Source organism: Lytechinus variegatus, chromosome 3 (assembly GCF_018143015.1).
Source record: "Lytechinus variegatus isolate NC3 chromosome 3, Lvar_3.0, whole genome shotgun sequence".
NCBI classification, from domain to species: domain Eukaryota; kingdom Metazoa; phylum Echinodermata; class Echinoidea; order Temnopleuroida; family Toxopneustidae; genus Lytechinus; species Lytechinus variegatus.
In genome coordinates this window covers 3,068,069-3,092,674 of record NC_054742.1, presented here as the reverse complement: position 1 = coordinate 3,092,674, position 24,606 = coordinate 3,068,069, and the positions used below count along the sequence as shown (strand labels likewise).

At 34.1% G+C, this 24,606-nt stretch overlaps 1 protein-coding gene across 2 annotated transcripts in view; it reads left to right on the top strand.

Moving 5' to 3' along the window:
- Nucleotides 1-13,440, top strand: part of LOC121409996 (heat shock 70 kDa protein 14-like) — a 41,641-nt gene extending 28,201 nt beyond the window's left edge. For both annotated transcript variants that reach the window (XM_041601796.1, XM_041601795.1), the window contains exons 6-13: nt 616-777; nt 1,038-1,193; nt 1,596-1,698; nt 2,317-2,445; nt 3,018-3,107; nt 7,338-7,511; nt 8,674-8,744; nt 13,101-13,440. In XM_041601796.1, coding sequence (XP_041457730.1) covers nt 616-777; nt 1,038-1,193; nt 1,596-1,698; nt 2,317-2,445; nt 3,018-3,107; nt 7,338-7,511; nt 8,674-8,744; nt 13,101-13,188 — 973 coding nt within the window. In that variant the 3' untranslated portion in view covers nt 13,189-13,440. The remainder of the gene's footprint in view (nt 1-615; nt 778-1,037; nt 1,194-1,595; nt 1,699-2,316; nt 2,446-3,017; nt 3,108-7,337; nt 7,512-8,673; nt 8,745-13,100) is intronic.
- Nucleotides 13,441-24,606: the final 11,166 nt, after the last annotated feature.

Here is a 24,606-nt window from a genome sequence, read left to right as displayed (position 1 = left end):
TTTTTTTGCTTTTAATTTTAGCTTATTTCAGCTTATTTTCGGCTTTTCTCTATACAAAAGGTATGGAAGCTCTCTCTATTTCAGACTTTTTCAACACTCTTAAGCTTTTTTAGATCTTTTTATTTGTGACCACTCACACCCCTGACTTTGACAAAAGCGCGCATCAGCATTGGACATTTTTTTAATATACGCATTTAATAAGTGTAATTTATACAGGAAATCTGCATGAACCAAGGGTTCAACCGATAGTTTTAAAAACCACCTTTGTGAATTCGGGCCATTAGAGCTCGTATTGAGATCATTACCACAACTGACATTTTTCTTTAAATTCCATTTAATTTCATGATTATTGAAAAAAAGCCCCTAGGAAGGGTGTATTTAAAAAAAATGTGTTTTTCAAATCTGTAAAAAACCTCTGTAGAAGGTATAATGTTGACAAAAATACAATTTTTTTTGGGAGGGGGTGAAGGCAGTTGGGAGGGGCCTTATTTAAAGGAAGTGCATTATTGATAATTAAAAAAATTATTGGTGCTGGAAAGTTATACCAATTTGTCCTTTTCATGCTCCTGTTTTGAATAAAGAACAATTATACTCGTTCTTATGTTTCCTTTGCAGCAATGCTTTAGTGTACAGGTTAGGAGGGTCATCGGTTAGTGTCTCTTTGGTGAACATTACAAATGGACTTCAAAGGGTTGTAACTTCTAATACAAGTCGAGAGTGTGCTGGTAATGATTTCACACAGGCTTTGGCTGAATCATGTGCTACTGACTTTAAAAGGTAATATTTTAGATTTTAAATAACATTCAAGTAATTAAATAGAATCTGATTCCTTATATTATTGTCTTGTTTTTGTTATTAGAAATTGATGAAAATTGCAAAAGCTGAAATGATGAATCTGTTCAATACTCTATTCTATGGAACTTGATAGTAGAATATTTGAGACTGAATAGAATATTTATCATTAATCATGATTTGAAATGGAAACTTCTGTATTAATTTAGTGTTTCGATCTTTATGTTTTGTTTTCCTTTTTTTAGACAATGGCGCATGGATATCACTGATAATAAAAGGGCTATGGGTAAACTCTATAATGCCTGTGAAACGGGTAAACATGTTCTCTCGACAATCAACTCAGCAAGTATATCGGTAGACTCACTCTATGAAGGAGTTGACTTCCATAGTAATGTATCCAGGTAAAATCACTTTTTTTTTCAAAAATCAAACTAGATATATGATATTCATAATTTGGCAAGTTGAAGTGCATGGATGTTTTAGATTTATCTGATATTGGAGGTGATTGGTAATATATGGTTTATTTTGGTATATAATGTTATATGGTATATTTTTTGCTGAAAACTTTTCATAAATAAGATCTATCTACAGGTAGTCATGGAATATACAAGGTGAATTTCTCATCCTTATTTCATGATGCTTTCCTGAAGTAATCTGTAGCTTTCTTTTTTACAATTCTTCTGAAAGAAATCATATTCATTAAAAAATGTATGCATATAAAATGAAATAATATTTTCATTAAAAATTATATATGAGTTCTATGTCACTATTTTCTATATTTTTATATTTTATTCTCTTTCCAGGGCCAAGTTTGAATCCATAATAAATGTACCTCTTCAGAGATGTTTGCAGGTTATTCAAACAACACTCCAAGAAAATGGTATGAGTGCAGCTGATATACATAAGGTAATTTATATTTATACTGACTTCATTATCTTAAGGAACATCAATTTTTGTAAATCATGATTTTAACAAAATTCTGGCATGTCATGAAAAGTTACTCTTCATATTCTCACAAATAGTCTGATATCCATGTAGTCTTGTCTGCAGGCTTTAATAATGTCTGCTGTATGACCTTTCATCAAGACATGGTAACTCTAAATCTATTTTTTTATATAGATATTTTAATCTTGGGGATTAGACTTGCTGTAATTAGAGAGATTCATCAATGGGAAATATAATTTCCTTCAGCTATCAATCTTCTCTCAATTCTGAAAGGACTTTTTGTGTTTTTCTTGATAGTTATTATTTACATACAGCACAATATATCATCCATTTGGTACTTGGGTCTAGTGGGAAAAGCGCATAATTGTTGATGATAGGGTCAATATAAAAAAAAAAATTGGTAGATTCCTGTAGCCCTACATAAAATAAGACTAGATCAAATTTTGAATAACACAATTAAATAATCCAATGAGTTTTTTTATTTGTATCACATATAAACAGTTGGTAATCAGCAGTTAATGATTATTATATTAATTGATTATTATGAATTGATATGTCGAGTAACATATATGTCTGCAGGTTATTGTTATAGGAGGATCAACTCGCATTCCAAAGCTTCAGAATCTTTTGAAAGATAGATTCCCAGAATCAGAACTTCTCTCATCCATTTCACCAGACGAGGTGGTAGCAATCGGTGCTGCAGTACAGGTATGTATTACTCAACACAAAGAAATATGTCTTTTTACATCCACTATCTTATTTCATGTAGCTAATTAAAATAATTTGCTTAAATATATTGCAATCTTGCATATATTAGAATTGAAATTGAATCAGTTATATAGAATATGATGATATCAAAATAATCATTTTATCTTTGCCATACCAATTAAAATTTCTACTGATAATTATTATCAGATGTAATATGTAGAATATTAATAACAATGGAAACCAATATGTTGCATACAATGCTGCATTCATCTTCCTGTTTAGATGTCCAAGGAATCCATCAATGTCTGCTGTGTATTTTGTTGCAGGGCTGCTATATTCTAGATTTAGAACATACACTGTATTTGCATTATTACTTTCTGTAAATTTTCCCTAATTCTAAAATCATTTTTCTCTGACTGCTAACAACTGAAATCACTAATTTCTAATTCTATATGGTTTCTACCCTATGGATCCACCAGTATCTATTGATGAAATTCTTCTTGTCTATGGGTTAGCAATAAGTACAATTCAATGTTCATTTATCTCTGACTTATTTTGATTGCCATCTACAGGCTGCTTTGTTGTCGAGTAGAGAAGGTAGTTTATCATGTAGTCCATCTGACTTACAAACACCATGTACAGCAAAGTCAATATTCATTAAGGTAGGTCATTATCCAATTGTAATACTTGATGAAAATAATGATAATAATTTAAGATAAACCCTATCTAGGCATGGTATTTTCGCCGTGCGAAATTTTTTGACCGTGCCGCTCGCTGACTTTACTTTCAAGTCTTGTGCAACTTTTGAGACCAATTTTGCGCAACATGTAAGTGCATGTCAGACCAAAAGTTGCTCAAAAACGTGGTTTTGTGTTCAAAGTCAATGCAAATTGTGTTTTCAACCAAAATTCATAAATGTATGATTATATTGATGATGAAACAATAAGTGGGACAGGTGCAATATGCAATGCTTTTAATAAATATTTTGTAAACATAGGTCACTTACTATCTTCTTCTTTTACTGATTCTGGGGACTTTTTGCAATATGTAAATAGAAGTGAATCATCAATGTTTTTTACTCCATGCACACCCAAAGAAATCATTGATATTGTTTTGAAGTTTAAGAGTGGAAAGAGCCCTGGCTTTGATGGAGTACGTGGTGAATTGGTTAAAAGTGTTATTCATATTTTATGTCATCCTTTATGTGAGATAATCAATTTATCTCTGAATACTGGTATTGTACCTGACAAATTAAAAATCGCCAAAGTCATTCCAGTTCATAAAAGTGGATTAAAAGATAAAGATAAAAGTATATCTAATTACAGACCTATATCTATTCTCCCTTTCTTTTCTAAAATCTTAGAGAAATGTGTGTATATACGTGTATATAAATTCTTGGACAAGTGCAATATCATTACTCCAAAGCAGTTTGGTTTTCGTGCAGGTCACTCTACATCTTCTGCCATTATCGAGTTAATACATAAAGTATCAATTGCCTTTGAAAAAAAAGAAGTAATGATTGGGTTGTTTTTGGCTCACCTGCGAAGCAGAGTGAGACTATAGGCGCCGCTTTTCCGACGGCGGCGGCGTCAACATCAAATCTTAACCTGAGGTTAAGTATTTGAAATGACATCATAACTTAGAAAGTATATGGACCTAGTTCATGAAACTTGGCCATAAGGTTAATCAAGTATTACTGAACATCCTATGAAAGTTTCATGTCACATGACCAAGGTCAAAGGTCATTTAGGGTCAATGAACTTAGACCATGTTGGAGGAATCAACATTGAAATCTTAACCTGAGGTTAAGTTTTTGAAATGTCATCATAACTTAGAAAATATATGGACCTAGTTCATGAAACTTGAACATAAGGTTAATCAAGTATCACTGAACATCCTGCATGAGTTTCACATCACATGACCAAGGTCAAAGGTCATTTAGGGTCAATGAACTTTGGCCGAATTGGGGATATCTGTTGAATTCCCATCATAACTTTGAAAGTTTATGGATCTGATTCATGAAACTTGGACATAATAGTAATCAAGCATCACTGAATATTTTGTGCAAGTTTCAGGTCTCATGATTAAGGTCAAAGGTCATTTAGGGTCAATGAACTTTGGCCAAATCGGGGGTATCTGTTGAATTACCATCATAACTTTGAAAGTTTATTAGTCTAGTTCATTAAACTTGGACATATGAGTAATCAAATATCACTGAACATCCTGTGCGCGTTTCAGGTCACATGACCAAGGTCAAAGGTCAATGAACTTTGGCCGAAGTGGGTGTATCAGTTGAATTACCATCAAAACTTTGAAAGTTTATGGATCTGATTCATGAAACTTGTACATAAGAGTAATCAAGTATCACTGAACATCCTGTGCGAGTTTCAGGTCACATGATCAAGGTCAAAGGTCATGTAAGGTCAATGAACTTTGGCCATGTTGGGGTTTTTTGTTGAATAACCATCATATCTCTGTAAGTTTATTGGTCTAGTTCATAAAAAGTGGACATAAGAGTAACCATGTATCACTGAACATCTTGTGCGAGTTAGAGTAGTATTCAAAGTCAGCACTGCTGCTATATTGAACCGCGTGATGCAGGTGAGACGGCCAGAGGCATTCCACTTGTTAGACCTTAGTAAGGCCTTTGATTCTCTGGATCATAATATTTTATAAAAAAAGTTAGAGAGATATGGATTTAGAGGTGTTGTATTTGAATGGTTTAAAAATTAATTAAGTAATCGTAAACAGTATGTATTATTAGATGAATGTGAATCTCAGATGATGACAGTAAGGTGTGGAGTGCCCCAAGGCTCAATATTTGGCCCATTATTATTTCTTTTATTTGTAAATGACTTGTGCAATATTTCTGAACAATTTGAGCCAATATTATTTGCGGATGATACTAGTGTGTTTATGTCCCACCATGATATCATTACTCTACAAAAGAACTTTAATACTGAATTTGACAAACTGGTTGTCTGGCTTAATGATAATAAACTTGTTCTTAACATTAAAAAAAAACAAATTTCATGACTTTCACAAAAAACATATTGATGCAACCCAAATAAAATTAAAAATCAAAGACTCTTTCATATGTCAAGTCAAACAGACAACTTTTTTAGGGGTAACTATTGACAATAAACTAACATGGAATGAACACACTAGTGTCATCTGCAATAAAATATCCAAACGTATCGGTTTATTTTATAAACTGAAATCTTTTCCCAAAGAAACTCTAATGATCTTATACAACACATTGATATTGCCACATATGTATTACTGTATTACATGGGCATGCTCTAGTATGCAAAATACTAATAGACTTTTTGTGCTGCAAAAGAAAATTATAAGACTTGTTTATCACAGCCAATACCTTGCCCATACCAGCCCTATATTCTTTAATCTAAAGACTCTGAAAATGCCTGATATATATGTTTACCAATGTGCAATATTCATGTATTTATGTATCCACAAATCATTACCAACATCTATCATATCATATTTCCAACTGAACAGAAATATTCATGAATATCAAACTAGGCATTCAAACAATTTTCATTTTCCCTTAACAAAAACTTCAACTTACCAAAATACAATTTTTTATAAGGGTCCATTAATTTGGAATGAATTACCAATTACAATAAGACAGAGTCCAACGCTGAATACTTTTACAAGAAAAATGAAATTTTTACTACTACATAGGTACCTTTAAATTGTAACAGTTTGATATTTTAAATAAGAATGTATGTGTGTGTGTGTTTGCTGGTGTTTTGATTATGAATGGTGTATGTGTGCTGATGTGAATGTATGGGTGTTAGATTTAAATGTACTGTTTTCAATTCATTTTAATTTGCTATTCTTAATCAACAATTCAATTTTTAATCTTCTTATCTGTATGGAGATTGGCTTTTTATATAAGGCTCTGCCTTTCTGCCTCTCCTAATACTTTCATTTGTATATTTGTATTGTTTGTTTTTATATGTTTTCTTTATACTCCTTTATATGTGTGTATATATCTACATTGTTTATATGTTTTTTAATGAAAGTATTGAATAAATGAAATATTTAGTTTTGCTGGTCTAAATGTATTTATTTCATGCTTTTTATGATCTCAGAAGAGTCCCCAACAAATTTCATTGAAAAAACAATGAAAAACAAAAGGAAAAAAAGAGAAATACATAAGAAAATGATTCGATATGGCATTTTTTTTCATGTACACTTGCTAAAAACACCTCAAAGAGTTTCTATGCCAAAAATTTGTACATTGGGAGCTTTATTTGAGTTAAAGGAAAAAGTATGATTTCCAATACTAATTACGCATAAATTAACATGAAATAAATAACTATACAATTTTGTAAATTATGTACCAGGCAACCCGCGTGCCAATATTCGGCGCGATCGCGCAGTCGACGGCTGAGATCTCAAGGGGGGCCTGAGAGGCCCCCCCCAGCCATATGAACTCCCAAAATACCCCAGCCTAGATAGGGTTATTATAGTGCACATATCTGGTGATAATCATACCCAGGGCTTGCAATACTCATTTGACAACTTATACAATACAGAAAATGTAATAATTACATAGTAATTAAAAAAATTGTTTGAATAGAAATATTACAATAACAGTTATGTATAAGTTTAAAGTCAAAATGAAAAGGAGGCACGTAGTAGTTGACCATGAGTGTCACTAATTTTTTTGTGTGAAAAAGTTCTGTTGACTTGCAAGATTTGATGTCTAATGGGAGTGAATTCTATAGATGTGGGGCTGTAACAGAGAAAGATCTGTAGCCCCAGTATCACTTGATGCATTTGTGCATACAGATAATATAACTCCTGTATACCACATACCAAAATGCTGAATCTAATGTGTAACTTTGATTGCTTGTTGTTAGGTTGTTGACGAAGCTGGATCATCCCTTCTTCATCCTATCGTGCCCAAACATAGTTACATCCCTCTCAGGCAGCAACATTATTTTACTGTCCCCAAAGACCAAGACTCTTTATCACTTCAACTTGTGGAAGGAGAGCCTACCAGCTTTTTAGATGAAACAACAAAATTAGGAAAAGTGAGTTCAACATTTATACTTATTTTTGTCATTATCTTTATTCATTATTCTAGTGATGACTGCTGTGCAATACAATTAGATAAAAGACCCTCAAAGTCTATCATTCTTTGATCTGTTCTAATAAATACTGGAGCTGATTTAGGTGTGCAGTGGTGATAAACTAGGATTTATTCCTAGTGACTTTCCTCTCCATGAAGCTACCATCAGGACTAAGCCTTGGTCATAGCCATTGTATTATTTCATAAAGTGGTGTTTGAACATTGATGCATTAATGAATTGATGGGTGGGGATGCTCTAGCGCTATTCCAGCTTTGGGGCACCCCCTGTCACTCCATGTGGAGCTCTCATTGTGTAGGCTAGTAATGCACAAGTTAACATAAACATCATATGTATTTCCATCATATGTATTTCCATGATTACAAAATATCATTCACCAAAGGGACTGCATTCAATATTTCTTCCAAAATATCTCTAACAAAAATGTTTGCAAAGAACAACATATATGTTTGAAATAAAATGATATGAAAGATATTAATCCTACAAAGTCAGAATTGTTTTCAGTTGGTTTCATTACGTTTGCTCTGGCTACAGTGGCTCTACTTTTAATTGTACAATCTAACCAAATTACTAACTTCAACCCGATATTTAACACTATACCCTACCCTAAACCTAATCCCAATTCTAACATCAAACCCTAATGCATTCCTAAACCTAACCCTATATAGACAAAATAAAGTCTGGAGCAAGTCGCAGGAGCAAATGTTGTGTCACCTCTCCATCATCTCCAGACACAAACACAGACACACTGTAAGATTTTACATCAGGCCAATTTTGACTGTCAAAAACCTCCGGCGTCATTCGTGGACTGCCGGGTTGGCAAAGCCATCCTGGATGGTCCGTGTGGCTGCCCTTGCTTGTTTGATAAGATTGTTTTATTCTATTTTTTTGTATAATATCTCGATTCATTTATATTATCCTACTAGTGTAAACTAGTTTCAGGTAAAAAAGATATACAAATCTAATTTTAAAAAGGAAACATCCAGTAAATCTATGCAATTCGTGAGAATTAAAAAGCAATATATCTCTTCTAGGAAATTTTTTGAATTTCATTATATCTTTGAAATGAATATGCACTACAATGTGTTTTTCTTGTTTTATTCAGATAATTCTTAGAGATCTTGTGTCTGAAGAACCACAAGAAGGCAAGGTCACTTTAGATCTTCATTTGAAAAGGTGAGATGCAATTCATCTTCTCTCTGTATCCTGTACTTTACTCTTTATGCATTCAATTTGCATTTCTTCACAACCACACATTTTCCTATTGATGCCCTTGTGCTTTGTCCCAGTAGTTTGCAGTTGTAGAGGCTTTGTTTTGTTTTTAATAAATTCGCTTTCAAAACCACTTAGAGATTATCTACCTTCTTTACATGTAAAACAATCAGTAATCCTCCAGCAGACCCAGGAAGTTCATTGAAAAACAAGGAGAGAAAAGAATCAATAATATCCTTCTCACAAACAATGTCATGGTCAGGTTCATTGTAAGCAGTTAGGACTAATGACACCTGTATGAAAGGGGTGCTTTTTTTCTTTGACTAGTCAAAGAGAAACTCTCTCTTTTAATCACTGTAGTATTGTCTATTTTTGTCAAATTACAAAGTATACATGTATCAATAATATATTTATTTTGTGTGATGAACTGCCAAGATGAATACAAAAAAATCATGCCTCTGACCCATAAAAGACCAAAATAAAGTGCTACACTTTTTGTTAGAAACGGAGGAAGAAAAAATATTGGAAACATATGATTTGCAATGCTTTATTTCATTTGTAATGCACTGAATTAATACAGAACAATAAAACCCACCAAATAGGCCCGTATTCTGATAGCAGGTTTAATTTAACCTTAGTCTAAAGTTAACCCTGGTTTAACTAAACCGCACCTCTGGTCTAAGTGTAGTTTAATTATTTTGGTATTCTTATAGCCAGGTTTAACTAAACCTGGTTTAAATCCGTGTTTGAAATTCTTTTTGGAAATAGTAACCCTCTTTTAACCAAGACTAGCACTTTTTGGTAAATTGCTGCTGCAGGGATGGTTGCAACAAAGTTGAAAAAATGTTACTCAGTTTTTTTTTCTTAAAAATTTGGATTTTATGGAAACTAATTACAACTATAGTAGTGAAAAAAAAATCCTTCTCACCCATATATGGTTAGAAATTTTCATTCAGATTATCTTTGTTTTAATTACTAAAACATTTCAATCCCAAATCGAGTGACCTGCACAGTTTTTTGTGTATCAGTCCCATTCATTGCTTTTCATGTTTGTCAAAATCTAAATTGAATAGATTCCCCTCAAGCCTAACCCACTCTAGACTCTAGTCCTAGATCAAAAACAATAACTTAAGAGGTCGACATCTTTTTTCTAGCTTTAATTATGGAAAAATTGTTGTAACTTTTGAGACTAGTCTTTGGTCTAACACTAGGCCTAGATCTAGCCTAGGCCCAATTCTAACTTTCGATCTTCAGCTAGTATCCGTCTGTTTGGAGGAGAATTGAACAATGTTTTTTTTTTACTTTCCTGAAGCAAAACGTAGTCTAGTGGGGCAACTGAGACTGAAGCTACATATTTATTAGTATTGGTCTAGGCCTAGACAGTATTTAGGACTTAGACTGGCTTAGCCTTGGAGCAGGGATAGATATAGGTCTAGTACTAGATCTGATTTGTCTTAGACAAAAAGCTATTGGTTGTTCCGCTGAACTGTGACAGTCTATGTTGGCCTCTCTCACCAAGACAATATGATATGACCGTAAAATGTCAGATTTTTTTCAACAAATCCCCAGATACGACGGTTATTCCTGTTTACAGTGTTAGATCTGACTATTGCTTTGCATTGCTTGCCAATTATGCCTAACTAAAGTTATAATTAGTCCTAGATCTAGAAATCTCTGCACTCCTGTTTTAGGTCCATAATCCATATCTCATTTGTTTCTTTGAAGATTTTTTATAATTTTCTTTAAAACTTTTTTGGGACTTGTTTAGCTTTCCAGGTCCAGGACTAGAAAACTGGCCTGAACCTAGACCAACAGCTCAGTCTAGACTAGGCCTGGATTTATGTAAAAATTTAGATTGGATAACGTTAATCTGTACTATCTATTCAATCTAGATTCTAATTCTTGCCTAGCCGTAGCCCTAATGTTAGGACTGGCTGATCTAATCTAATGTTTGATCTAGAATCTCTAATGCTTGCCTAGATCTAGACTAAATAATTTAGACCCTATCTAGATCTAGAAATAGATCTATATCAATCTAGGTCTTCATGTAATAGGTCTGGATCTAGAGATTTGTAGACTCTCAATGCAGATTCTAAATAAAAAAAATAGTAAATGTAGGCTAGTCTAGATCTACTCGTGTAACATTAGGCCTGAAAAAGGAAGTAGGCTAGAGATCTAATGTTGGATTATTTCTAGGACTAGATCTAAAGGATCTAGGTCTATATCTAGGCCTAGATCTAGAGCTAGGGATTGTAGTTCGAGATCTAGTACCCCCCTTAAAACTATAAATAAGTCTAGAGCTACAGTTGGAAACTGATAAAGTAGTTAAATTCACAACATTTCCATCTAATTTTTAATATTTGATTTGTTACCATGGCAACATGATTTTTTTCATAAAGACAAAATAATTTTTTAATCAAGACTAATGATTTTGCCACATTGAATGAGAATTGGTTAAAACTAAGGAAGAGTTGGAATTGCAAGATTTTTACATAACACCTCTCACCAACACATTTTTACTACTGACAGTGTGTGCGCTCTACAAATATACACTATTATTATTATTAACACAATTTCCGACAAATGCAAAAATGTGTCTCTCGCAAATCTTCATCTCAAGACTTATGTCTGTGCCAAATATGAGAAATGGTTTAAAAATGATAGTAATTAAAACCACAAAAAAACACAAGTTTTTCACCTACCTTTTTTTATTTGATATACTGTTACCATGGCAACGTGATTTTTAAAATACTTTAGGCATAGAATATGTTTTCCACATCTTCACATTAAGACTAATGTCTGTGCCAAATTTCATGAGAATTGGTTAAGAACTGAGGAAGTCGTTGGAACAGCAAGATTTATACATAATTTTTGCCATAATATACCATTACCATGGCAACACAATTTCCGACACATGCAAAAATGTGTCTCGCACATCTTTACCTCAAAACCAATGTGTGAGCCAACTTTCTTGAAAATTGGTAGAAAACTGATGAAGTATTTCAAATGGCAAAATTTTGGCCATAATATACTGTTACCATGGCAACACAATTTCTGAAAAAGGAAAAAAAAATTCTTACACCTCCTTACCTTGAGACCAATGTGTGTTCCAAATTTCATGAGAATCAGTTAAAAACTGAGGAAAAAGCTCAAAATGCAATACAGGCATGAATTCTAAAAATTGTTGGCCATGATTTGTTGGATTTAAACCAGGCTTAAACTACCCCCTGTGCGAGTTTAAGCTCTAGAGGATTTATTACCATACTTAGACCAGGGTTAACTTAAACCTTGCTATCGGAATACGAAACTTGAACTTAACTTAAAATATGACAGTTTATTACTACACTTAGACTGGAGTTAATTTAAACCATGCTATCAGAATATGGGCCTACAAGTTTACTTTATAACAAAGTGTCTGGATGGAGGTCACCTTTTCGCAGGGTTATCTCTATGTAGATATCTGCATTTGCCTATTATAGATTTTAGTTTACCAATAATAAATCAAATACTAGTATATAACAAAACTCATTAAGATAATGTAAGAAATGTGTTTAACATTATATCATAATTTACGATTTTCTTATTGGCAAAAGCTATAGTCATTTATTCTCACTAGCTTATTTGTTCATTTTGAAATCATAGGTGTTGGGTGAAAGATTAATTATTAAGACTCATCATATAATATTAACCACATTTCTAACAATATTTTTTTAGTTTTATGTGTATATTTGATTTTTTATTGGTAATATAAAATGTATAATATGCAAACATAGATATCTACTTACAGATGTAGTTCGTTGTTGATGTCACAATTTGAACTAATCCCGCGAAAATGGTTACCTCCATTCAGAGACTTCGAAATTGAAGAATCCCATCTTTAGAGAGGTGGGACTCTATACTGGGAAATCAGACTGGGGTGTAAGTGGATTCATTTGATTAGCCTGTTTCTATCAATGATATTATGTTGTATTGGGTTTGGGGTTTTATTTTCCTTTATAAATTTTCAATGTGTAAGCACTAAAGTCAGACTAGAATCTAGGCAATTTGCAAAGAGTGTTGGCAATAGACCTGCAACAGGTGTACATGTTGACTTAGGGGCAGTTAAGTCTTGATGTCGTCAAGAAAAGGGGCTAGGACAGAGTGTTATACTTCATTAACATAAATAGGCACCTTGCAAAAGCATCAAAGATATTTGTGTTGGGCAATTTATCACTGCTAGTACTTTTATTTGTGTGAGATTTCAAAAGGGAACATTAAGATTGTGAAACTTTACTGGGTTCACAAATTATTCTTTTTAAAAATTTTTTTTTTCTTTCTTAGGGATGGAACTCTTGAAGTCACATGTAGTGAGAGCGTTTCAGGAAGCATGGATAGCCTTGTGATATCACCTTCTATCAAGAACACTTAAACACTAACACTCTGACTGTCTTCAATTTATATTGGAGAGTACTGCTTGCTGATCTACATTGTAAACTTGTGAAGATCATATGGATAGCGATATGTGACATGGGTTTAACATGTCATAGAATGTGTGAGACTTGTGCTGCTTTAGATCTTATCAATTCTACATGCTGGCAGGAATTTGTCCATTAGTTGGAGCTCAGCCCTAGAATGCATTAATGTAAACTCTCCTGATAACTAACACAATCACCAACTGTGGTTTTTGTCTCACCTGCGAAGCAGAGTGAGACTATAGGCGCCGCTTTTCCGACGGCGGCGGCGGCGGCGTCAACATCAAATCTTAACCTGAGGTTAAGTTTTGGAAATGACATCATAACTTAGAAAGTATATGGACCTAGTTCATGAAACTTGGCCATAAGGTTAATCAAGTATTACTGAACATCCTATTAAAGTTTCATGTCACATGACCAAGGTCAAAGGTCATTTAGGGTCAATGAACTTAGACCATGTTGGAGGAATCAACATTGAAATCTTAACCTGAGGTTAAGTTTTTGAAATGTCATCATAACTTAGAAAATATATGGACCTAGTTCATGAAACTTGGACATAAGGTTAATCAAGTATCACTGAACATCCTGCATGAGTTTCACGTCACATGACCAAGGTCAAAGGTCATTTAGGGTCAATGAACTTTGGCCGAATTGGGGATATCTGTTGAATTCCCATCATAACTTTGAAAGTTTATGGATCTGATTCATGAAACTTAGACATAATAGTAATCAAGCATCACTGAATATTTTGTGCAAGTTTCAGGTCTCATGATTAAGGTCAAAGGTCATTTAGGGTCAATGAACTTTGGCCGAATCGGGGATATCTGTTGAATTACCATCATAACTTTAAAAGTTTATTAGTCTAGTTCATTAAACTTGGACATATGAGTAATCAAGTATCACTGAACATCCTGTGCGCGTTTCAGGTCACATGACCAAGGTCAAAGGTCAATGAACTTTGGCCGAATTGGGTGTATCTGTTGAATTACCATCATAACTTTGAAAGTTTATGGATCTGATTCATGAAACTTGTACATAAGAGTAATCAAGTATCACTGAACATCCTGTGCGAGTTTCAGGTCACATGATCAAGGTCAAAGGTCATGTAAGGTCAATGAACTTTGGCCATGTTGGGGTTTTTTGTTGAATAACCATCATATCTCTGTAAGTTTATTGGTCTAGTTCATAAAAAGTGGACATAATAGTAATCAAGCATCACTGAATATTTTGTGCAAGTTTCAGGTCTCATGATTAAGGTCAAAGGTCATTTAGGGTCAATGAACTTTGGCCGAATTGGGGATATCTGTTGAATTCCCATCATAACTTTGAAAGTTTATGGATCTGATTCATGAAACTTAGACATAATAGTAATCAAGTATCACTGAACATCCTGTGCGAGTTTCAGGTCACATGATCAAGGTCAAAGGTCAATGAACTTTGGCCGAATTGGGTGTATCTGTTGAATTACCATCATAACTTTGAAAGTTTATGGATCTGATTCATGAAACTTGTACATAAGAGTAATCAAGTATCACTGAACATCCTGTGCGAGTTTCAGGTCACATGATCAAGGTCAAAGGTCATGTAAGGTCAATGAACTTTGGCCGAATTGGGGATATCTGTTGAATTCCCATCATAACTTTGAAAGTTTATGGATCTGATTCATGAAACTTAGACATAATAGTAATCAAGCATCACTGAATATTTTGTGCAAGTTTCAGGTCTCATGATTAAGGTCAAAGGTCATTTAGGGTCAATGAACTTTGGCCGAATTGGGGATATCTGTTGAATTCCCATCATAACTTTGAAAGTTTATGGATCTGATTCATGAAACTTAGACATAATAGTAATCAAGCATCACTGAATATTTTGTGCAAGTTTCAGGTCTCATGATTAAGGTCAAAGGTCAATGAACTTTGGCCGAATTGGGTGTATCAGTTGAATTACCATCAAAACTTTGAAAGTTTATGGATCTGATTCATGAAACTTGTACATAAGAGTAATCAAGTATCACTGAACATCCTGTGCGAGTTTCAGGTCACATGATCAAGGTCAAAGGTCATGTAAGGTCAATGAACTTTGGCCATGTTGGGGTTTTTTGTTGAATAACCATCATATCTCTGTAAGTTTATTGGTCTAGTTCATAAAAAGTGGACATAAGAGTAACCATGTATCACTGAACATCTTGTGCGAGTTGGAGTAGTATTCAAAGCCAGCACTGCTGCTATTTTGAACCGCGTGATGCAGGTGAGACGGCCAGAGGCATTCCACTTGTATGACATATCTGCTGGAATTTCTTGGACAGTTTCTGAGATCAACTTAAAGATGCCTTGGTCATTGTGATGAAATATTGTGTTTATAAAGTTCAGACCAAAAGTGTTGTTTTATGTATACTGAATGCAAATCAAATTAGATAGTTGATTTTCAAACTTCATGATTATTTTTATTTTTAATTGTTCCAACTTATTGCAATTTAATTTGAGGCTAAATCTGATTTAATTTCATACAGGAATAAAAGAGGTATTGTCTAAAAGAAGTAACTACATAAGAAATCAATATTCATAGTATTATGATATACTAGAATATCAGTTGCATTCTTTTGGTTTGAATATAGCATGCTTTTGATATTTATAGATATTATTCTTGAAAGAGATTCTGTATCTGAATTATTGCATATTTGACTACAACGTTTGTGTTAAGATGGTTGATTGCTTTTAATAGCTCAACAAAGCCAATAGGTCATATAAATTGAAGCATCCCTCGTAATTATTAAGTGCAATCATTATTTCACGTTTAGGCAGAACAAATATATGCAATGCAGGTGTTGCATTTATGTGCACTTGGGACTTTTGCAGAAACGCAACTAAAAAAATCAAACTCAACTAAATTTTAACCAGTGAAAAATTTATATTGGACTGGTACTTGATTTCTTGTGCTGCGTTTAAATAGAGGGGAAGGCAGGGTAAGTTGTGACACTTTTTGCATTTTGCATGTTAGAATTGATATGACTAGTAATATTATAGAAATAAGTACCTTGCCTTTAAATTTGATTCTTGGGAAATATTTTCACCTATATAGATAACTTTCTACCCCCACACTGAAAGTCATCGTGACCTTTGAAAAAACCCGATGTCAAATGGCTCAACTTGCCCCATCTGTGGGGTAAGTTGTGCTACTGTCTGGGGTAAGTTGAGCCACAAAAACTATGTACAAAATGTATGCGGGAGAACCAGGATGTAAATTTTTCATGTAAAGTCTTTTTACTTGCTAATTCTCTATAAATACTAACATCTTCTAAAAGTAAAAGAGCTGTCATGTGAATTTGCTCCTTTCTGCCTGCATATCAATGGCTTTTTATGTTTTTTGATTTGTTATTTTATATTACCATAAGAGTTACCATGGCTCAACTTGCGCCATGTTGGTTGGCTTAAATTAGCCCCGTCCGAACTTTTTGCGATAGTTTCACATCCACACATTTCTTATGCATCCATCATGTAAAAGACTATGACAAGAGTGAGAATCCATTCCTGGACTAACAATATTGTTCTTATTTCTATAACATATTTAAAGACGTGTGTAGGTAAACAGCACTTATCTATTTCACACCCTTTTTTTTTACTTTTTTGGCTGAAATTTGTATTTTTCCCTCTAAAAAGTAGGGGAAGGCGGGGTAAGTTGAGCAAAGGGGCAAGTTGAGCCACCAGCCCCAGGCCAATAATGAATGAGTCAGACATTGTGGTGGTGTCATGTATCGATGACCCATAGCATAACCCCTAACCCCACCACATTGTTTTCCACTTTGAAACAAAAAGAGGTTTTTTAGAGGGAAAAGTATGAATTTCAGCCAAAAAAGTAAAAAAGAGTGTGAAATAGATAAGTGCTTTATTCACACACACGTCTTTAAATATAGTAAAGACATAATAACAACATTGTTAGTCCAGGTATGGATCTTCATTCTTGTCATAGTCTTTTATATGATGGATGCATAATAAATGTGTGGATACAAAATTATCGCACTAAGTTGGGACTGGGGTAAGTTGAGCCGAACAGGATGGGGCAAGTTGAGCCATGGTAATTCTTATGGTAATGTATCTTAAAAAACAAACAAACCATAAAAATCGATTGAAATGCAGGCTGAAAGGAGCAAATTTTCATGACTGCTCTTTTCCTTTTAAAGGATGTTAGTATTTATAGAGAATTAGCAAGTGAAAAGACTTTAAACAAAAATTTGACATGCTGGTTCTCCCCCATACATTTTGTACGTAGTTTTTGTGGCTCGACTTACCCCAGACGGTGGCACAACTTACCCCATATATGGGGCAAGTTGAGCCATTTGACATCGGTTTTTTCAAAGGTCACGATGACTTTCAGTGTGGGGGTAGAAAGTTATATGTAGGTGAAAAACATTTCCCAAGAATCAAATTAAAGGCAAGGTACTTATTTCTACAATGGTACTAGTATTATCAATTCTAACATGCAAAAAGTGTCACAACTTACCCCGCCTTCCCCTACTTTATGTTTCAAAGTTGAAAACAATGTGGTGGGGTTAGGGGTTATGCTATGGGTCATCGATACATGACACCACCACAATGTCTGACTCATTCATTATTAGCCTGGGGGTGGTGGCTCAACTTGCCCCTATGCTCAACTTACCCCGCCTTCCCCTACCTATTTCTGCAACAAGCCCAAGATGTCATTATCATAGTTATTCACTACATTGCAAATGACCTATGCCAATTTATATGCAAAAAGTAATGTTTTTGATGTTTCATCATTATATCACAGATTATCACCCTACAAATCTTTAAATCAGTTGATATTCAGCATTTCAGAGGCGCATTCAATGCTCCTCAAGATTTGACACTGCTCTTTGATATATGCAAAAATTTACTCAAACACTACTTGCCCATATGAAATTGCCAAATTTGTAATGGCCCCTCCTAGTTTCCTTCCCTCCTTCAGATGAGCTTGACCTACCTGTAAATTTCTAAGCAAATTCTGAACATTGCTATAAGAGTTATTGAAACATTGAAAGGAGATTCCTAATTTTCTTTATGTACACTGCAGTGTTTACTCAGTTGCAGTGAATGAGTTTCTAATGTTGGTTTAATCTGTGAAGTGTTTATCTATACAATATCTGATCTGCATTGAGGCATATTGCTCATATATGTATACACCATCCATTCATAATTTAAAATCTGTGTAAGCTTCCATTTTTGTCTGCAAAACAATGGCTTGTGCTGCATGTTCATGTGACATTTTTATTTGCTATTCAACAACTAATGTGATGCTTCAAATCTTGAGTGGGATCATCTATAAACATAACTACCATTGCAAATAGTTTTGTACAAGTATTTAAATATATTTTGAGCAGTGGTATGTAATAAAAGACATTTGTCGAAGTTTTGAATTCTAGTTTAATCGTCTACTTGCTATAAGAGTTCATGGTGAAACAAAACATAACCCGAGAAGACATAAAGAACAACTTACAAAACAAAACATTGACATTCTATGCACTTTTTGAAATCATGAACAGGATAGGTATATAACGACACAATCATGATGCGAGCGCAGAGCGCGAGCGGAAACAAATTAAAGTTTAGACCTAAAGACGGGACACTATTCATGTTTTGTAAATCAGGATAAGGATTGAGTAATTTGATATCTTCCAACATTAACAATGCCAGCGAGAGCAGAAAATTTGTTATATTCTGATCTGAAACTGGATGATTTAATTTAAACTTGTTTTAAATAAAAGAGCAAGCTGCTTATCTCTATAATCATGCGTGTGCGTGTTCAGATTTAGACCTAGAATCTGTGCATTTTAAATACATTTGTTTTAATTAGGAAAAGCCATAGTGCGAGCACGAAGCGCAAGCTTAAAATATTTGATATTCTGATCTGAAAAGGGGTGAATTTAAGCACTATCTAAGCACTGTGTAGGAAAATTCTGAAGTGGATATGGACCAAACTTAATAAATGATAAACTGTCACTTAGGTAGTTTGTATGTAGGTACATAACTCACCAATCAAAATGCGAGTGCACAACCCTAGCTCATACGTTTTGACAATCTGACCTAAAAAGGGATATTTTGAGAACTTTATGGAATACACGAAGAAAATGGGTACTCCATAAATCCAACAATGCAAGCACGCAGCGCAATCTGAAAATATTGATATTCAGACCATAAAACGGTCATTTTACAGAACACTTAAAAAAATCAATTTGAAACTCAAACAAAATGAATGAAAGCTCGATATCTGAGAAATGTTTTGTAATTGACTTCAAACTTGATATCTTAAGCTTCATATCAGGCCATTGAGCCATTTTTTTTATCCTCAAATCGAGGTATTTATTCACAATAACATATACATATACAAACATTAAAAAATGAAATTCAATTTAACAATGCAATGAATTTTTGAGTATCACATTTTTTCTAATTTACAAACTTTCTTATTTTGTTTACATAATATTTCTAAATACACAATCATAGTAAGCTTAAATTCAACCCATAAAGAATTTGCATCATATCTTTACCTTAGAATATGCTTTTTATATAATTACGATAGATAACAAATTGAGCAATAATACAAAATATATTACACATAGCATGGCCGGAATTTTGTAGATCATAACCTATAATAAACGTTTTTCATCTATAGAAAAAGTGATCGTGAAAATATAAAATAACAATCTTTCTACAGTGCATATCGTGGAGCGTTGTGGCCCAGTGGAGTAGTCTTCGGACTCTGAAACAGAGGGTCGTGGGTTCGAATCCCAACCATAGCGTAATTTCCTTCAGCAAGAAATTGATCCACAATGTGCTGCACTCAACCCAGGTGAGGTTAATGGGTACCTGGCAGGAATTTATTCCTTGAAACGCAGCGAGTGTAACAGCTGCACTGCTAAAGCCAGGGTAATTATGCTGAATATATACTGTAGAGCATTTACAGACTTCTGACAAATTAAGTATTAAGTGCTTTATAATATATTATTATTATAAAAAAAAGTTTACACTTAGAAAAAATCTTTAAAGTTATACATTGGTAATATCCTGGTGACTTTTTCCACATTTGAACATTGGTAGAAATCCATTTAAGCAAATGACGATATAACTGTCGAAAAATATTTCCGCTTGAGTGAGCACCGCTTACTTTTGAAAAGTTAGTGAAAAAAGATTTGCGCAGAACTTTCAAATAGTTATGCGAATAAAAAAAGACGTTAATCATAAAGAACACGTGGAATTTAGCTAGTAAAATTGATTTGAAGATATCTTTTACCTTTTTAACTGTTTCCTTGCTCAAAACACATCGAAGAGTGCACTGTGCCCCACCCCGCTCCCCCACACACCGAGGCCATCGTGACAATATTTGCTTTACACTGAGCTGTGATTTACATGAAATGATTTTCATTTTGTTAATCAATGTCAAGCTTGGGAAAAGTGTGGAGAAATGAGGATGAAATGAACAATAAATGTAAACCCACTTTAAATGATCAGTGGAAAAATGTTGGAGATGTCTGATATAAAATTTTCTTCAGATTTAGTTATGTCCTCAGATCCAGCTGGAACACAAAGGGTAAAGGTTGTGCTTACTATAAGTGTTGAAATGTCAGTTTAGGTGGCAAAATTGTTACAAAATGTTTGAATGTATTTGTTTTATTTCAATTGACTAAAAGGGCAAGGGAAATGTATGAGAAATGTTTCGTAGGGTAAGTTTGATTTTGCCCTTTCACCTTGACACAGCGTGAAAACGAGCATTTCTTCGCAGACAGATTTCTGCGAGCTTTACAAAAATGGACAGTGCTCACTCAAGTGTATCATTCTGTCAAAACTTTTACTTCCATTGGATAGATGAGATAAGACCCAGACCCAAAAATATATGTGAAAAAAATTACCCACATGTTGTATATTTTTCAATTCCCATGTCTTTTTCAAAGTGTAAACTTTTTTTTTGATACGCACTGTACAATCGAACATGTTTACAATACAGTAAGAAATGAAAAGTGGTTTCAACTTCCCCACAAATGTTACATGTGTTGTTATTTATTACACACCACTTCAATAAATTATGTTTTGAAGGTAATGTCTTGTTCCAAAATTTAAAACTAAGTTGTCTAATCCTGTTATCTACAATTAAATGCAACTGAAATAAAATACATGAATCCAGTTAAAAGATTTTTTTCAGCTAATTTTTATGAAATTTCATGTATCATATCCAAAAAATCAAACATTCTGGGCAATGTTTGTGATCCTGAACAAACTCCTGAACAAACGGATGCATAGCGTTTTCCAACGGATGGCAAGATTTTTTACAAATACACCACACATATCAACGCAGTTGCGGATAACAAACGAAACATTTTGAGACAGCACATCATAGCAAATATGGACAAAATTGTAAAAGCCGCCAGCGAGCGAAAACAGTTAGAAAAATCTGGCTTTTTGAAATGATTGAAATTAAATTCTATTAGCTTTGGAAATTTAGCCAAAGTAAACATAAAGAGTCTTTTACGGTAAAAGCTAGCGTAAAGCTTTACATACATAGGTTGGGACATAATATAGGGGATGTAACTAGCAGTTGAGTTGGCTAACCGGATTGCGACCATTATAACATTTAGCAAGCTTCTAATGGACGCCACACACCTTTCTTCCCGTTCCTTACATTTTTCAATCCTCGGTATTCCGGTCGTGTTATTTCTTTTTTTTCTTGCCCCTTTTCTTCATATTCTGATTTTCCAGTTGACCTAAGACTCTCTACCTTCATTTCCCGTTTCCTTTTGCCTCTTTCTCCCATATTCCCGCCATTCTTACCCGTGCCATTGAGTCATATCTTTCGATAGTACATCCCTCTATTGCTAATGCTAATATATTAGTATTTCATTATATTTTGTATTTCCTCACATGTTGTTCTTTCCTTCCCGTACCCGCTTTTCTTCCATTTTCCCTATTTTATGTTTTTCTTTCTTTCCCTTTCTTTTAATTTTCCCCTTTCCCTTTTCCCCCTTTCCTCTTTTTCTTTCGTTCTTTTTCTTTCTACTTTTCTCCCTTTCCCCTGTTAAAGGGGAAGTTCACCTTGACAAAAAGTTTATTGTGAAAATAATAAAAAATATTGCCGAAGGTTTGAGAAAAATTCATCTAATAATTAAAAAGTTATTAGAATTTCAATTATTTGATTTGTGACGTCATATGCGAGTAGCATTCCTACATAGCGAATGGTAAAAATTCAATGAAATGTCATTTTCTCAGAAAATTGAAAATGGTTTTCACTGTAACTTTTGTATATCAATAGACAAATCATTTCACACCAGGGGCGTCGATCCATTTTTCAGATTGGGGGGCAAAATCATTAACGTTCCAAAGGCACTGGATCGTACAAGACACCCACACATACACACGAACACACACACACATATATGTATATATATAATATATATATATATATATGCACACACACACACACACACATATATATATATATATATATATATGACATATGAGACACAGTCACGTATCTCACCAACAAATTAATGCGAGCGCGAAGCGCGAGCTGATTTTTTTTAGTATACTGGCATGAAAAGGGTGCCTGTTTAGAACTGTTTGTATATAGTAACTCATGAGGAGGATACATCACTACACAGATAGTACGAGTGCCGAAAGTGAGCTAAAAAAATTATATTCTGACCTGAAAGCTTGATATTCTAAGCATTTTTGGTACCAATGATTAAAATTGGCATCTATAAGAAAAATAGATGCAAGCGCGAAGCGCGAGCTGAAAATTTTGATTTTTCAATCTGAAAAAAAAATGACAGTTTACTGGGCGTTTTTGATAAAGAACAAGATATATATCCAAGAAAAGATGATTGCAAATCGAAGCAGGAGTTCTTTTGAAGCTTTAAATTGAAAACGAGACATTTGCATTCACCTATTTAATCATAAAAAAGTATGGGTTTTTGCTACATAAATGATGCGAGCGCGAAGCGCGAGCTGAAAATTTTTATATTCCAATCAGAAAGGTGGGCATTTTGAGCACGATTTTAAATAAAGAACGAGTTGTGTATCTCATTCTCGCTTGCTGATCATTACAATCTTGTTTTTTTTTTGCCATATCCGGAATTATTGGGGGGCAAAATGATATGTTTGCCCCCCAATATTTTCATTGGTGGGGCGATCGCCCCCCTGCCCCCCCAGGATCGACGCCTCTGTTTCACACCCGATCATGAAAAGAAAAAAAAATTAAGTCATCAGGAACCATACAAAATTTGAAATTCATACATTTTATATTACATAACACATGGGGCAGCTGCTCGTTTATGACGTCACAAATCCCAAATTTTGAACTCTAATAACTTTCTTACTCTTTAACAGATTTTCCTCAAACCTTCACCAATATTTTTTACTATTTTTTCTGCTATTTTTACAACAAAGTTTTCTTCAGGGTGAACTTCCCCTTTAAAAAAAAAGATCCCGGTGAATCCGCCACCCCCTGTTACGTTACTGATACATAGGCTATTTGGAAAGTATAATTTATGCATATAAATGGGCCTATATGCCTCTTTGTATTATGTATGTATTACTATTATATCACATGATAATACGGCAAAAAAGTGTAAGAGTTATATTTGATTTATAATTCTTATTGTTACTCTAAATATTTTGTTATCACTCGCTGGTATAACCAGCGTCCTATTGGGGCTAGTGATCCCTTTTTTGCTAAAGCTCCTGTGAGTTTTGGGCTAGCTGACCGGGCTTGCCCTTAAACTATCGGTGAACGGGGCAGCAAACAGGAGGGCACCAGTACCCATCATGATGAGGCCAGGAATTCCTGCTAGTAATACAAAACGTTAAAAAACAAGCTGCTTTGGTTCTCTCTCAGGAACATAAACATGTCCTTATCAAGCAAACGCTCAAGCTGCTCTATAGTAGAGCTTGAAAAAGGCCAAGCAAAATGCTCCCTTTATGCATACGCCGCTTTTTAGCAATAGCTTAACCCTAAGTAAACTTCTTGGGGGGGGGGGGGGTGATTCAGCCCCTCGACATTTTCGACATACAGTAGATCTACCGCGCAAAATTTCTTGACTGCGTCGCTCACTGACTTTACTTTGAAGTCTCGCGCAACAATTGCTTCCACCGGGTACGCGATTCCGCGGAAATTACGCAACATTTCGTAAGTGCATGTGAATTCGTGTACAAATCTAATGCAAATAGTGTTTTTTTAGCCAACATTCATAAGTGTATCATTATTTTTCCTTTTACTGATTAAGACCATTTAAGATCATCTTGTTTATGGTCAAAATAGAGGCCCCGACAATTTCCATTGAAAAAACGATAAAAATCAAAAAGTTGAAAAACAGGGAAATACATAAAAAAATT